At 62.2% G+C, this 14729-nt stretch overlaps 1 protein-coding gene across 5 annotated transcripts; it reads right to left on the bottom strand.

Moving 5' to 3' along the window:
• Positions 1–25: 25 nt before the first annotated feature.
• ADCY3 (adenylate cyclase 3) lies at positions 26–14643 on the bottom strand. Of its 5 annotated transcripts, none has more exons than XM_082757015.1 (20): positions 12070–13041; positions 9032–9181; positions 7127–7257; positions 6675–6786; positions 6288–6415; positions 5848–6006; positions 5594–5756; positions 5361–5516; positions 5072–5214; positions 4835–4996; positions 4648–4735; positions 4323–4439; positions 3787–4052; positions 3611–3695; positions 3097–3255; positions 2629–2775; positions 2427–2540; positions 2215–2341; positions 1973–2097; positions 26–1761 (listed from the first exon to the last, which is right to left on the bottom strand). In XM_082757015.1, exons 1-20 carry the CDS (start codon positions 12754–12756, stop codon positions 1579–1581), a joined length of 3402 nt encoding a protein of 1133 aa, XP_082613141.1. In that variant the 5' UTR covers positions 12757–13041; the 3' UTR covers positions 26–1578. The 5 variants fall into 5 exon arrangements, with proteins under 5 accessions (XP_082613141.1, XP_082613139.1, XP_082613140.1 ...); XM_082757013.1 differs by having other exon boundaries at positions 29–1761; positions 5361–5519; positions 12070–13034; XM_082757014.1 differs by having other exon boundaries at positions 30–1761; positions 3611–3692; positions 5361–5519; positions 12070–13033.
• Positions 14644–14729: the final 86 nt, after the last annotated feature.

Genomic DNA, 14729 nt, shown 5'->3' on the forward strand with positions numbered 1-14729 from the left:
CACGGGCACGGCGCCGTTGCTGGGATCCCCCTGAGGAGCACTTGGCACGCTTGGAATCGAGAGCAACGTTTCCTGGAGGCTTTTTTGGGGGTCTGGTGTAGGAGATTTCACGCCAGCAGTGGCTTTGGACATTCTTTGTTCCTTCTCTTTGGGCACGGGACAGCTTTCGTGGCGTCCTGTCTGTGCGCTTCCAAGTTTGGGTCAGATCTTAAAAACTTGGTGTTCTTACAGGGGTATTTTTAAGGCTTAATAATTTCAGTGACATAGAACTTCTGTGGTATGTAAAAAATCTCTCCTTTTGATTCTTTTAGCCTCATATCATGTGGGTTGAGCAATGGGATTTTCTTCTGCCCCATTTTTGTGCCAGCCCCACGCGCAATAAGGCAGAAATAACTTTGTAATTTGTTTTTTTTAATCGTTTCTGTAGCTATTCGGGCTCTTTGCCCAAACTGAACCTGTTCAAATGTCACCTCCAGTTTACGAGGGTCGTGGTTCCAGGTAGCAATTCCTGTGCACGATGGCCAGAGCTCCTCACGGGGGAAGGCTCACCAGGCTGAGGCTGCTTTAGAGGAGCTGACGGGTCGTCAGGGTGCCTGCAGAAGACCTGTCACCCCTCAGGGCTTATATCCTGAGCCAACTGAGCCCCAACAAGGGAAAGGAGCAAAACCCACCAAAGGCATCGTCCTTCCCTTTGGGGACCCCTTCAAATATTCCCCTGGAGAGGCTGTGGAGCCCTTCTCGCTGCACCTCCGACCCCAGAACACAGCAGACTTTGAAACCAGGCTTTGAAATTCATCTGCTTTCTATTCAAGAAACTGGCGGCGTAATTACACCCCGGGCGTGCCTCCTCTCCCCCTGGTCCCCTCTTCCACCAGCAGCCGAGCCCAGCGAGCTCTGCCCCGGGGAGCGAATGGGCACAGTTAAAAATATAAATGTTGATCTGTACTCTTTTTATATATATATATATATATATATATTATATATATAATATATTTATATATCTTAAATACACAATATCAGTTTGTGTTTGTTTGTTTTTTTTCCTTCTCGGAGCCAAAGGCAGGACTGAGCTCCCCCTCTCTCCCCCGTCTCCTAATTAGGGTTGGTTTGTGACGAGGATGGACGTGGGGCGGGCTAACGGCGACCCCCAGGCGCTGCAGCACGCAGGAGAGATGTGGTGCCTTCCCCTCCAGCCCTGAGTGTGATTCTCCTCATGCCCAGCGCCCGGTGGCACCCGGGGCCTGCAGTGCTACTCGAATATCCCTCGGGACGCCCCGGGGAAAGGCGACCCCAGCCCCGTGCCCGCCGGGGGCTGGGAGTCGTGGCCAGAGCAGCCCCCTGCCTCCCTCCTGCTCGGCCACGGGAGCAAAACCCCGCTGGAAACCTCCAGCAGAGGCTCAGGAAGGGTGGTTGGAAGGGGTCGCTTGCTCGGATTTGCTTTCAGATCTGCACTTTTTTGGGAGAGACGCCCCCGGTGTCCTCGGTGGTGGGTGCTGGGCATCCCCAAGGCTCCCCAGTTTGGCGCGGGGCTTTTTTTTTTTTTTTGGTGGCTGTGCTGGCTGCCGGGCTCCAGGCCCCTCAGGAGCTGTCCACCACCTGATGGGGCAGGGTGACGGACGAGCCGTTGACGAAGGAGCCTTGCTTCTCCCGGCCCTTGAGGAAGAAGGTGAGCAGCTCCCCTTTGCCCTTGACGTAGATGGCCCCGCGGCGCACGAAGCGGAAGCCGTACTCCTTCAGGATGAGGTGGGTCTCCTCCACCACCTGCGGGGGACAAAGGGACCACAGCAGGAGGCTGGAGGGGGGACGAGGTGGCGAGCAGGGACCCCAGCGCCCCAATTTTAGCACCCCCACGCTCCATTCCCAGCCTGGAGGAGCCCCTCAACCACCCCCAGCCCTGCCACGCTCCACACAGGGCCTTCCAAGAGCTGTCCCCGTCCCTCGGCTTCCCGATTTCTCCCCTTCACCACCTCACCTGGATGTTCCCCATCACGCCGGTGGACTCCATCCTGCTGGCCACGTTCACCGTGTTGCCCCAGATGTCGTAGTGCGGCTTGCGGGCGCCGATGACGCCCGCCAGCACGGCGCCCTTGTTCATGCCTGTGTGAGGAGAGCAGGGCGGCCGTCACCCACCCCGTGGCACACTGGGGACATCAGGGTGGGCTTTGGGGAACCCCACACACCCCCAACCCTAATTCCCCACGCTCCCGGACTCGCCTATGCGGAGCATGAAGTTGTTGAAGGACTGGTAGTTGATGTTCATCAGCGTCACCTTCATGGCCAAGGCGAAGTCGGCCAGATCGGCCAAGTGCTGCCAGCGCTCCTTATCCGACAGGGTCTCCTTCTGCGAGGGGAGGAGGGTTAGGGGTGTCCCCCCCCACCCCAAAATCTCATCCACCGCCCCCCCTTGAGGCGCAGGGACCCCTCACCTTGGCGCCGTAGCCGTTGGCGTTGGCGTCGGGGGTCACTCCAGAAGCGGCCATGTAGGTGCTGCCGATGGTTTTGATTTTGGTGATGCAGCGGAACTGGGGCTCGTCCAGGAGCTGAGCCGTGGAAAAAGAGCTTCAGAACCACTGGGGGGAAACAAAAATGTCCCCAAAGTCCCCCGTGGTGCCCCCGGGGCCGACTCACCGCGTCGAAGTCGGAGATGATCTCGTTGAGGAAGCGCAGGCACTCGATGCCCCCGTTGTTGATGCTCTCCTCGGTGTAGAAGTCGGCGAAGTTGGGCAGGGAGGCGAACATGACGCCGATCTCGTCGTAGGACTGGCTGTACAGCTCCTGGGGGTGAGGGGGAAGGATGGTGTGGGGGAGCTGGGGACGTGCCTGCACCGCCAGCAAACCCCAAAGCCTCCCCCAAAGCGCAGCCTGCCTCGGTTTCCCTTGGGTGTGGGTGGAAAAAAAAAAAAGAGGGTGCTCTGCGGTCGGCCAAAAAAACGATCTTTATCCAGCCAAAGTTGCTCAGCTGGAGCCTTTTTGGCAAATTTCTCTGGATCCGGGGGGGGGCCACGCGCAAAAATTTGGGGCAAAACACGAGTCCTGCTCTGTAGGATGGGCTCAGGGGACAGCGGGGCTGTGGTGCCACCCTGGGTGCCCCCTCACCTCGTCGCGTTTTTTGGAGCCCAGGAAGTGGCGGGCCACGTGCTCGGGCAGCATGTTGGTGACCAGGGCCTCGTTCCAGCGCCGCATCTCGTAGACCCGCTCCTTCTGGTCGTGGACGTCGATCTTCCAGAGGAAGAGGGTCCTGGCCAGCTTCTCCACCTGCAGGAATGGGGAGGAAAGGGGTGCAGTGGGATCCCTCCAGCCCCAGGAGCATCCTGGCTGCTTTTGGGGCCGGTCCGGGCTCGGGTGGTGGCTTTGGGGCGAGGTGAAGCCCTAAGGGGAGGTGTGGGATTTGCTCTGGGACCCCCACAGGGCAGATGTTGGCTTTAGGGCCATCGTAATGCTGCTTGCCCTAAATCCTAGGGGCAAGAGGGAGGTGCTGATGCGGCCCTGGTGGGTTTCCTTGGGCAAGAGCTGGAGATGGTTCCCTGAAGCGTGCAAAAATCAGGGCAGGGGCTTTGGGGAGGGGGGACAACACCGAGGGGAGCGAAGCAAGGGGGTGGCTTCGACTCACGTGGCGAGAGAAGTAGTAGAAGCTGAGCATCACGATGAAGATCATGGCCGTCATCGAGTATTTGGAGGGCACCAGCGACGACCTGCTGGGAGACACCCCAAGGGTGGAAGTAGGGTGGGAGGGGGGCTCGGCCGTGCCCCTCGCGCCGTGCCCACCCCCCTCCTGCTGCCCCTTACGCGCTTTGCTGGCCCCGGCGGCGGTCGTAGTGGTCGAAGATGTGCCCCCAGGCGTAGACGTTGACGGTGCCGGCCGCCCCGGTGATCAGCACCATGAGGGTCAGCTTGACCATGTGGCTGACCTGCACCAGCATGATGGTGGCCACCAGGGCCAGCAGGGCGATGTAGCTGTAGTATTTGGGGTGCTCCCCGCAGCCCCCCGGCCGCGGCGGCGGCACCGTGGCCGTGCCGTTGCCCAGCCCTCCGTAGTCCTGCCAGCAGCTGAGCTGGGGGCACGAGGAACAGGGTGAGGATGGGGGACGAGGGGTGGTGATGTCCCCAAAAGGGCTGCGAAGCCACCAAAGGGATGCGGGGTTTTGGGGGAGGGAGGGGGACGTCCCAACCAGCGGGTAGCCCCGCTGCGAAAATCCACCTCCCCGCTGCAGCGCGGCCTGAATCGGTTTAACGATCGGCTTAACGGGGCCGTGCACAATTATGGGGTCTGGGGAAATAGGGGGAGGGCAGAGCAGGGTCCTGCGCTGCTCCTCGTGGCTCACCATGTCCACGATGTCGGCCGTGGTGACGATGATGATGGCAGCCATGGCCCAGGTGTTGCGCGCCCAGCGGGTCCTGTCAATCCAGGTGGAGAAGGCGACGAGTTTTTTGGGGAAAACCTGCAGGGAGAAGAACGGGGGGGCTTCACCCGGGTGGGACACAGCAGGGGGGACATCTCAGTGTCCTAACTGGGTGATGGGCTGGCACAAAACCCAGCTGGGGAAGAACCCCAAACCTCATCCAGCCCCATCCCTGGTGCGTCCCCGCTATTTTGGGGTCATGGGGGTGGTTACGGTTCATCCCCCCCTCCCCCTTTAACCTTCTCACCCGGGGGAAGATGGCTGCCAGCGAGCAGAGGGTGAGGATGAGCAGCAGGATCTCCCCCACCACGAAGGTCACGTAGTTGGCCACCAACCTGCCCCCAAAAAAAAGACCCAAGAGGGGACAGGTTCGAAGCCTTGTAGGGCCAAAGATGGGCTGGGACCACCCACCCCCAGCGTCCCCCCAGACGTACCAGGGGTCGATGAAGACCTCCACCAAGGCGGTGAAGAAGAGGACGACGCAGGAGCAGCTGAAGGCGGCCCCGCTTTGCTTCTCCTTCTCCACCGAGTAGCGCGTCTCCATCTCGGGGTCGATGAAGCGCATGGAGAGCCGGAAGGTGCTCTTCCCCTTCAACCTGCCAGCGACACGGCCATCAGCACCCCACGGCACCGGGACCGTGCCAGGACGTGTTGCCAGCCGGGTAACTCACGCCTGGAGAGATTCGCGCTCCAGCAGGGCCTCGTTGAGCAGCTTGTTGAGCTCCTGCTCGTTCTGCGAGGCGTCGATCACCCGCTCGGCCAGGTCCCGCAGCCGCAGCCGGCGCCGCGGGTTGGGGAAGGAGGGGTTCACCGCCTGCACCACGAAGCCAAGCATCAACAAAAACGTGCCAGCATCAAGGTCAAGGCATCAGCCCCCCCGTTGACGCCGTGGTCAAGGCGTCAGCCCCCCCAAAAAAACACAAATAAGTCGCCGGAGGGGGTGCTTCCCCTGCGCCCTACCTCTCCATCCTCCTCCCCGCTCTCCAAGGCGCCCCTCGCCCTGGCGTCGGGCTCTTCGGCCTCGTCGGGGCTGGCGCAGGCCACGCTGAGGCTGCCGTTGCGCTCCTTGGTGTTGACGAGCAGCGGGGAGCCGCCGTGGGACGAGGTGAGGGACAGCTTCTGCCGGGAGAAAGGCGGTGGCTCGAGGCGCGCCGAGGTTCACCCGCGGCGCCGGTGCCCGCGCCGCCACTCACCACCCCGTTGATGCCGTTGCGCAGGGGCTGCTTGGGCACCACGATGAGGTAGGTGACGATGCCCTTCTCCTTCAGGTACTCGCAGCGAGAGCCCCCCTCGCCCGGCTCCACCTCGAACTCGCCCTTCAAGCAGTCCATGGTGCTCTGCGAGATGTGCACGCGCCTGCGGGGCGCGCAGGGTGCCGTGAAGCGGGGGGTTGCCCCCACGGCGGCCACGGGGCCACCAAATCGCGGCCCCGGCACGGGATGCTCACCCCGGGATGCCTCCTGCTTCCATCTTGTTGGCCACGGTGACGTCGGTGGACCAGACGTCGTATTGCCAGCGCTTCTGGCCCAGCACGCCGCCCAGCACCGTCCCGCTGTGCACCCCCACGCGCATGTCCACCGCCGTCTTGGTCTTCTCCCGCACGTAGCTGGGGGGGCAGAGGGGTGATACAGGAGTCAGCCACAGCCCGTCCTGCTCCCACGCTTCATTAATGATTAGCCCTTCGTTAATTTAACGCGCTCGGCACAGGAGGGCAGACCCCAAGATCCAGGGTTTTTGGAGAAACCCAGCGGGGTCACCCCCTGGCGGAGCACCAGGAGCCCCTTGCCCACACCAGCACCCACCACAGGGACCCCCCAAATTTCCACCAGACACCCCAGGGACGACGACGAGGACACCCTGGGGACGGCAGCGACGAGGAGCCCTTACGAAATGGCCTCCACCATGGCCAGCCCCATCATGATGGAGCAGACGGCGTGGTCCTCCCGGTAGTCGGGCAGCCCGCAGATGCAGTAGTAGCAGTCGCCCAGGATCTTGATGCGCAGCTGGTGGTATTTCTGGGGAGGGGGGGGACACAAAGTGAGCCCCCTCAGCCCACCTCACCACCCCCATCCCTCTCCTGGGCCGGGCTTGCTCCATCCTTGACCCGTGCCCACGAGGGACGCAAAAAATCCGATTTTTCCATTCCCTCCCCGCCTCCCCGGAGGCTTGGCGGGCCCCCACCCCTTCCCAGCTCTATTTTTGGCCACGTGTGACACCAGGCAGGGCCCGTCCAGCGTGTCCCCTGTCCCCTGGGTGCCGGGTGGGGGAACTCACAGCTGCCAGCTTGTCGAAGCGGGCGAAGAGCTCGTTGAGGAGCTTGACCAGCTCCTGGGCGCTGCAGGACGAGGAGAGCTGCGTGAAGCCCACGATGTCCGCGAAGAGGATGCTGCGGGGGAGCGAGGTGACAAATAGGGGGGTGATTCGCAGCAAAACCTCGTTTTTAGCGGAGCCGGTCGTTCCAGCTATGTCCCAAAAAGGCTATTTTTGGGACACGGCTGAGAGCGATGCTCGGCAAATCACGGCTGGAGCAAAACGCGGCCCCGAGGCACTGCCTGGCCGGCAGCCAGCCCCCATCACCCTTTTGCTTTAGGCACAGCAAACCACCCCGATCTCCTTCTAGGGCTCTGCTGGTCACCGCCAAATACAACAAATTGGGATTTTTTTAATTTTTTTTAATTTTTTTTCCCCTCCCCAGCAGAAATAGCGCGGCGGGGAGGCGGCGCTACCTGACGTTCTCGTGGCGGTACATGTACATGGTGTTGAACTGCTGCATCTCCTTCTGGCTCGGGTCCTTCTTCATGTCCTTCAGCATCTCGTCCGCCACGTGCTTGGGCAGGATGGAGAGCATCAGCCGCTCCTGGGGGGCACAGGGCAGCAAAGAGAGATCGAGTTTAAGCCAAGCCTGTGCCACGCACGGTGCAAATACAGGCTGAAAATACACGGCTTGCATGCAAGGTGCAAACACACCGCCTAAATCCACAGGGCAAAGCGTCTTCTCGCCCTCCAGATCCACATTTTGCTCCCATTAATGAGCTTGTTTCCAAATCAGGCTGATATTTGGGTGCTCCCAGCCTGGTGCCCAAAATCCTGGCAGCACGAGCAGCCCCGCAGCCAAGGGAAGAGGCAATGCTGCTGCCACCCGTGCCATCCCGTTCCCCAAATTGTCACCGAGAGGTTTGCAAGGGGCCGTGTGGGTGACCAGGAGGGGACAGGTTCCATGCTCGGTGCCGTACGCTTTATTTTGGCACAGGCAGAAGTGCTGCAAATTCACTTTTTTTTTACCAGGAACCCTTCTGCAGCACCTGGATATGCAGCCTGACACCTCGCTTGCAACACTTGGAGCTCAAGAATTAAAATTCACTGGGTTTTCCAAGATTTTAGCAGCCCAAAAACCCTCCCTGAGCCCCGACATGGGGACAGCCTCCGGGGTCCTGCAGCGATGTCCCAGACAAAGTCCCTGCAAGCTGCCCAGGGGGTGGGCAAACCACACCAGGGGGGATTTCTTGATTTAAAATCACTCTGGGTCCCCACAGGAGGAGCAATCCCATGGGGATTTCGTGCCCTTCGCCGTCCCCACAGCCCCCGGAGCTGGAGAAGGGACAAACACCCAGAGCTGGCTGCGCACGGGGCTGTGCGCTTGGTGTAAGTAATGCTGCTAATTAAAGGGTTTTCCCCCGGGGTCCTGGGGTTTTGGCACACAGCAGGGCTGTTGCTGGAGGAACAGCTCCGTTTCTCCACCCCAAGCCTTTCAGCACTGCAACCACGCAGCCGGCGTGCGACAGGAAAGGGGCCGGGGGTTGCCAAAAACAAAAAAAAAAAGGGGCTGGGGGTCAGGGGATTTCCTGAGCTACCCGTGAGGGTTTGATGCTGAATATCCCCAAATTTTTGTTGAATGAGCTTCAAAGCTGCTGATGGCCTCGCCGTAGGGGGTGTCCCTGCTGGGGAAGGGGCCACAAAACGCTCCCCCTGGGCTCAGAGCCTGGGATGGGGGGCGAAAAGCACGGGGCCGGCCCCGCCACGCGTCTCTGTTGCCATTGGGAGCAAATTGCTGGCAGCAGCTCAAGCTGATAAGAGATGGGAGACGGGGAGAGAGGCCCCTAGATAAGGCTCTAAAATTAGCCGGGCTCGAAACTGGATGGTGGCTGGGGAAAACGAGGATTTGAGGTGCCAACAGCGCCCCGGCTCCCCTCAATGGGGCCTCTCGGGGGCAGTGTCACTACCCCAGCCCCGTGGTGGGATCGGACCCATGGGAAATGAAATTTCTGAGATCCTGATGGGGATGGGGACATGCTGCAGGGCCACGTGTGGGGTCAGGGAGGTGCCACGGGGATGGGCCTGAGGATGGGGACGTGCCTTGTGGCCGTCCCCAAGGATGGGGACCTGCCATGGGGCTCTCTCTGGGGCTGGGGCCGCGCTTGGGGACCTGCTGCACGTCCCCAACACAAGGATGGGGACAGCGTGGGGACCCCTATACCAAAATCCACAAGGTCCTGCAGGATCGCAGCCACACGGCGAGTCCCCAGACGAGTTCAGGGTGCAAAACCATAAATATAATTCCCACCTGGGTCCTCCTCTCCCCATTTCCACCATCCCACGTCCCACCCCGCTGTCCCCCAGATGTGGCCCCCAACCTGCTGCTGGCTCTGCTCCTCCAGGTTGAGCTTGACCTCGAGGGATTGCCGCGCTTCGAGGAAGGCTTTGCGGTGCTTGCGGTCGGCCATGTAGTAGGACATGGTGCCCACCGTGATGGCGCACAGGTAGATGGCCACGTTGGACAGGAGCTGCAGGAAAAAAAAACAAAAAAAACACCAAAAAAAAAACATTTATATTCTGGAGGAGGACACGAATTCAAAGCTGGGGGTGAGGTGGCGGAGCAAGGACATGGTTATCTGCTGGGGCGACTCGCTGGGGACCATCACGAAGGGGTTGCTTTGCTGGAGGTGTCCGTGTGGGGGCCACGGGAGAGCTCGCAGCCCCTGCGGGATGGTTCTGGCTCATTAAAGCTTGCAGAGGTGTTTTGGAAAGCAGCAGCGGGTCCGCAGGGGCTGGGGGCAGCCCCAGGGAAGGCTGCGCGGAGGCTCACGTGGGAAATGTGGGGATGCTGAGGTGGTTTGCATGAGGGAGATATTTTCCAGGGGGGAGAAATAAGCACGAGGAGCCAGGGGGGAGCATCAGGGACCCGCAGATCATTCAGTGGGATGGACTCTGCCCCGTTCCCAGCCCGGCCCCATTGCCACAGCTCGGGATTCCCGGGAAGCCCCAGAGCAGCAGCTGGCAAGGGAGAAGCGTCTGGAGGTGGGCACGGAGAAGAAACCCCCAAACAAGCCGCCGGTGGCTATTTTTAAGCAGGGTTGTCATGGCAATGCACCGCTCTGCAGGGCTCGGCACGTGTAGGGCCGCCGGGAACCCCGCCTGGCCGGGGACCCGCTCCCCTAAAGACCCCACACAGCAGCCCCGCCGAGCCCAGCACGTCCTGCTCGAGGCTGCTCGACCCTAAAAATCATCGAGACGTGCTCCAAACGCACCACCCTAAAGCCATCGAGGTGTGCTGCGAGATGCCAAACGCGTCCCGGCACCCCAAATGTCCCCGTGCGGAGGACGTGGCCCCCGGCTGGGTGAGGCTGTGCACCGCAGGAGGAGCGATGCCACCCCATCCAAGGCCATCTCCGTCCATCCCCACCGGTGTCCTGCGGTCCCTTTCTGGTGTGTGGGGCCACCCGAATTGAGGACAGGCCATCGGCTGAGCCCAGCGAGCGGCGATGAAGCCAAAACCAGGAGATGGACACCCCGCTCCATGCCCAAACCTGGGGAATTTTTTGCAGCTGCTTTGTGGGGCTGATTTGGCATCAAAAACCACCAAACCCGGACCCCCACGGTGCCATTCAGCCTCGGGGTTCCTCCTCGACAGCCAGGACGGGGGCAGAAGCCTCCAGCATCTCTCCTTAACCCCCCTGAGCCGCTCTGGTCCGAGCGGCACCCGCCGGTCCACCCTATTAATAGCAGCTGCCCTCGGGGAGCCGTACGAACGTCTATAATAATCAAGCGTATGATGTTTATTTCTGGACATAATGTTCCTCTTTTTTTGCAGCAGGCAGAGGCTGAGGCATGCGGCGTTGCCAAGGTTTTGCTGGCCCCAGCAATGATTAACGCGGCCGCGGCGCATGCCCGCCCGGGGGGGATGCCCGAGCAGCCCCCTCGGCTCCTGGCACGTTGGCACCGGGGGTTGTCGTGGTGTTGGGGGCGAAAAAAAAAGGAGTTGGAGCCCCCGTTGCATCCGTCTGCCTGCTCCTGGAAGCCTCCTTGGGGCTGCAAAGGGTTTGCTTCGGGTTGGACCCGGCGTGGTTTGGGAGAGGGAGCTGGGAACGCCGCTGCTGCGCGAGGATTTCGGCTCCTGGAGTGGTGTCCCCCCGGCTGGGTGTCACTGCACCGTCCCGTGTGCTGCAGGAATTGTCCCCAAAGCGCTTCTCCTTGCACCGTGTGACACCAGGAGGTGTCCCACGGAAGGGGTGCGGGCTCTGGTGCCAAACCAAGCACCCAAGGGGAAGGGGAAAGTCAGCGTTTCTGGGGGGTTTTGGAGAGCAGGCTCCGTTTCCAAGCTCCTGGGGTGATCGGGGACGCAGCACCCGACTCCAAACCTCCCCAAAAGCAGGCAAAAAAACCCATGCCCCTCCTTCCTCTGTCAGCAGGAGGTCTCCCAGGACCTGCCCCAGAGCGTCCCAGCTTTCCATAGGGTCCTCCCACGGCGTGCTCGTGGAGAACGGGCAGAGCTGGGAGTTTCCAGCAGGATTTTCCCCCCTAAAAAGCCACCGGCGCACGAGTTCTCGGCGCTGGGGAAGCAGGGGAAGGGGCATCGCCCCTCTGGCTACAAACCCCACTGATTTGGGGCGGTGAGAACAGTCCCGAGCTGCTCCAGGCAGGAATTCCCCAGGAAATACCGAGGCTGCTCCAAATTTTCCCAGGAAATATCGAGCCCAAGGAGCCAGGGCCCATTCTGTCCCTGCGTTCCCATCCTTCGCCGCCCTGCCTGAAATGGTGGCCCATCCTTAGGGCTGCTTTTGGGATCGGGGATGCCCTTTTTCCAGCTTTGTTTTTGCAGGGAATCATCCACAAGTGTCCCCGGGCTCTGCCCCACACTGGGCGACCCCACATGGAGACCTGGCCCCACAGAGGGGGCGTTTTTGGGGCTGGTGCCCGCGTGGGGCTGCCCAGCTCTCCTGGGAACGCTCCCGGCGGCTGTTTGGGAGCCTGGAGGAAGGCCCACGCTGGCCTCGTGCCACGTTTCGGCCAAAAAAAATAGCCATTTTTAGCCAGTTTTGCAATCCGAGGGGAAAGCAGCACAAGCGGGGCCGCCAGGAAGGGCGGACAGGGCCACCCCAAGCCCCCCGTGCCTCAGTTTCCCCAGCAGCCAAATTTTAGCCCACGCATCCACACACCCCGGAGTGGCTTTTGGGGACAAATCTGTGGTTTTTGGGGGCTGGGTCCATGCCTACATCCCCTCCCCGTGCTGAGGGCACACCGTGCTTCCACCAACCACCCCGATCGGCTCTCGGCATCCAGCCCAAACTTTAGGATGGGCACGGAAAAACCGAACGGCGGCGATTCACCCAGCGAGGCCGCCTTCCCCGTGCCACCCCAACGATGTCCCCGGGTGTGTCCCCTCTCCCCGTACCTGTCGGAGCAAGGCGCCCTCATCCAGGGCGTCCTGGCGCTGCTGGGCCACGGTGACGCCGAGCACCAGCGTGTGGACGCCGCAGGAGACGGCGGCGATGAGCACGATGGGCGCCAGGCGCAGCGGCAGCGTGAGGAAGAAGGCGAAGACGAAGAACGCCTGCCAGCCCACCGTGTCGCTGGCCTCGGGCGAGCGGGAGAAGCCGAGCCCCAAATAGCAGAAAATTTGGGCCAAAACCAGCACCCAGAGGACGGAAGGGAGGAAACGGCGAGCCGCCCGCTCGGGCAGCAGCCGGTACTTGCAGAGGGCGAAGAGCAGAGCTTGGGCGAGCAAACCGGCCGCCGCCACCAAAAGCGGGGCCAATTTGTCATCGGCGTAGACCAGGGCGCAGGTGGCCAGGACGTAGGCGTCGAAGAGGGCGGCGAAGACCACCAGCACCGGCAGGGTCTCGTGGCGCTGCCTTCGGAAATAGGTCTGGTAGAGGTTCTCCAAGGACTCGGGGGCGAAGGTGAGGCGCGCCGAGCGGGGCAGGCAGAGGCAGGGCCCCGAGCTCCGCACCGTCACTTCGTGGGTGCGCCCCACGCCGTGCTCGGGGTCGGAGGGGAGGCTGACCGAGTAGTCGGCCGAATATTCGGCCGAGCATTCGGGCTCGGAGAAAGCCCTGTGCCGGGGCAGCATCATCAGCATCGCTGCGCATCGCCCGGCTCCGTTTCTTTTTTCCTCTCCCCCCCCCCCTTTCGCCTCCTTTCCCTGCGCGCACCGGCCCCGAGCGAGCGCTCAGCGGGGCATCGCCCGCAGCATCCCCTCTCGGCGGTGGTGGTGGTGGTGGTGGTGGGGGCGCTTCTTTTTTTTTCTCTCCCCCGGCTGGAAAAAAAGGGGCCGGAGGAAGGCGAGAGGTTGTGCTGGAGCTGCTGGTGGTGGTGCTGAGAGGATCGGGGTGGTGGTGGGGGGGGTTTATAAATAGCGGCTGCCGGGAGCGGTGCCGAGCCGGCCTCCCCAGCCCCTGCGCACTGCCAGCGGAAAAATGTCGCGATGCCTGCCTCCCCTGCCCCTCCTTCCAGGGCAGCCGGGTTTTGGGGGCGACCCCTTCAGCCCCTTCCCGGTCCTGGGAGCCCCCCCACCAAGGTCCCCTCCGCCCCTCTCTTTCCCTCCCTCCCGGCTGCGGCAGCGCGGGGAGCGCAGGTGCGGCCCCGCCGCCACCGGGAGCATCCTCCGGTGCCCTCCTCCTCCTCCTCCTCCTCTTCCTCCTCCTCCTCCTGCATCCCCGTGGGGCCGGCCAGGTTCGGGCCCCGAGCTAGGTGGAGGGATGGGGAGGGGCAGGGGGGCTTTCCCCCGGCCGGGGGAGGGAGCCCACCGCCGGCTGTGGCGGTCCCGGTGCTCGCCCCCCCCGCCCCTACCCCGTTCCCGGTGCGTCCCCGCCTTCCGTAACCCTCTCGCTGCCAAAGTTTTCGGGGGAGGCCCTAAGGAAAGGGGGTTGGGGGGGTGGAAATGGGGTGGTAAGGTTTTGGGAATGAGGGGGGAGAACCCGGGAGGCACGCGGATCCCGTGGGGTTGGCACAGGCGTGGGCGTTGCGGGGTTTTGGGGATGCTCGGAGAGCCCGGGGACAGGTTTGGGGTGTGGGGGAGCTGGAAATGTCCCCTCCCTGCACCGGGGGGGGTCCCTGTGTAGCTTCCCAAAATCTCCTCCCCGTCCCAGAGCAGCCAAGGCACCCTACAACGTCCCCACGGGGTGCAGAGAGAAGCAAGGCTTCCCCCCCTGCGTGTCCCCCTTCACCCAGGCTGCCCAAATCCTGCCCGAATCACCCCAAAGAGGCTGAGACCCCACAAAAAACCTTTTGGGGACGTTCCCTCTCCTCTTTCAGCCGCTGCCTGCTCCCCTCGGGCACTCCTGGAGGTGATTTAAAGCTGATGGAGATGCCCTCCATCAGCTCCGGACCTCTAACGAGAGGCTGTCCCGGCTGCTCTGCCAGAAGTAATTGCTCCTGGGCTGTAATTAAAACCCCAAACGAGGGCAGCGAAGCCGCAGCTCTCCGGAGGCTCCTGGAGTGCTCGGGGTTAGCGCTGTGGGCTCAGCCCAGGGGAAATTTCAGCCCCTGGGCCCAGGTGTGTGCAGGGAACGAGGTTTGAGCAGCAAAAACCTGGCCTGGCAGCGGCTGTGGGGGACAGGGTGTGGGGTCAGCCCCCAAATCCTCGTGTTTTCCCCTCATTTTGGCCCCACCGAGCGCTGGGAAGAAGGTGGGCAGTACCTGCAGGCACCCCGACGGAGGTTTCCTGTCCTCCCGGCTGGATTTCTGGATGCCAAAGGGAAATTTGGGAATGCGTGAGGAAGGACACAGCCAGCACGGAGATGTGTGCACGGGGGGCGAGGACGGAGCCCCCCCCTCACCTCTGGGTGCTCCAGGTCCCCCAAAAACAGCCAGGGAGGGCTGCAGGCCCCCACCCCGTCCCCGTGGGGCTGGCAGAGCTGCCTCATTCCCTCGGTGCAGCTCTGCAGGGTTGATTCACAACCTCCAGCACCCCGGAGGGCAGCTCTTCGCCACCAGCCTGGGCCGGAGCAGGCTGGGGAGGAGAGAAATGAGTCAAAAGGGCAATTAAACATTAACAGCCAGCAGCCACGGCGGGGAGGACAGCTCACAGCTCAGGCTGCCTTTGTTCCAAAA

This window comes from Aythya marila (genome assembly GCF_965140915.1).
Source record: "Aythya marila genome assembly, chromosome: 3".
Taxonomy (NCBI): Eukaryota; Metazoa; Chordata; class Aves; order Anseriformes; family Anatidae; genus Aythya; species Aythya marila.

Coding starts and splice junctions, on each gene's coding strand:
- ADCY3 (XM_082757013.1), bottom strand. CDS start 12,756: ATGCTGATGATGCTGCCCCGGCACAGGGCTTTCTCCGAGCCCGAATGC. Junction 6,787..7,126: donor TACCGCCACGAGAACGTCAG/GTAGCGCCGCCT, acceptor GCTCCCCCGCAG/CATCCTCTTCGCGGACATCG. Junction 4,053..4,322: donor CGGCCGACATCGTGGACATG/GTGAGCCACGAG, acceptor TCGTGCCCCCAG/CTCAGCTGCTGGCAGGACTA.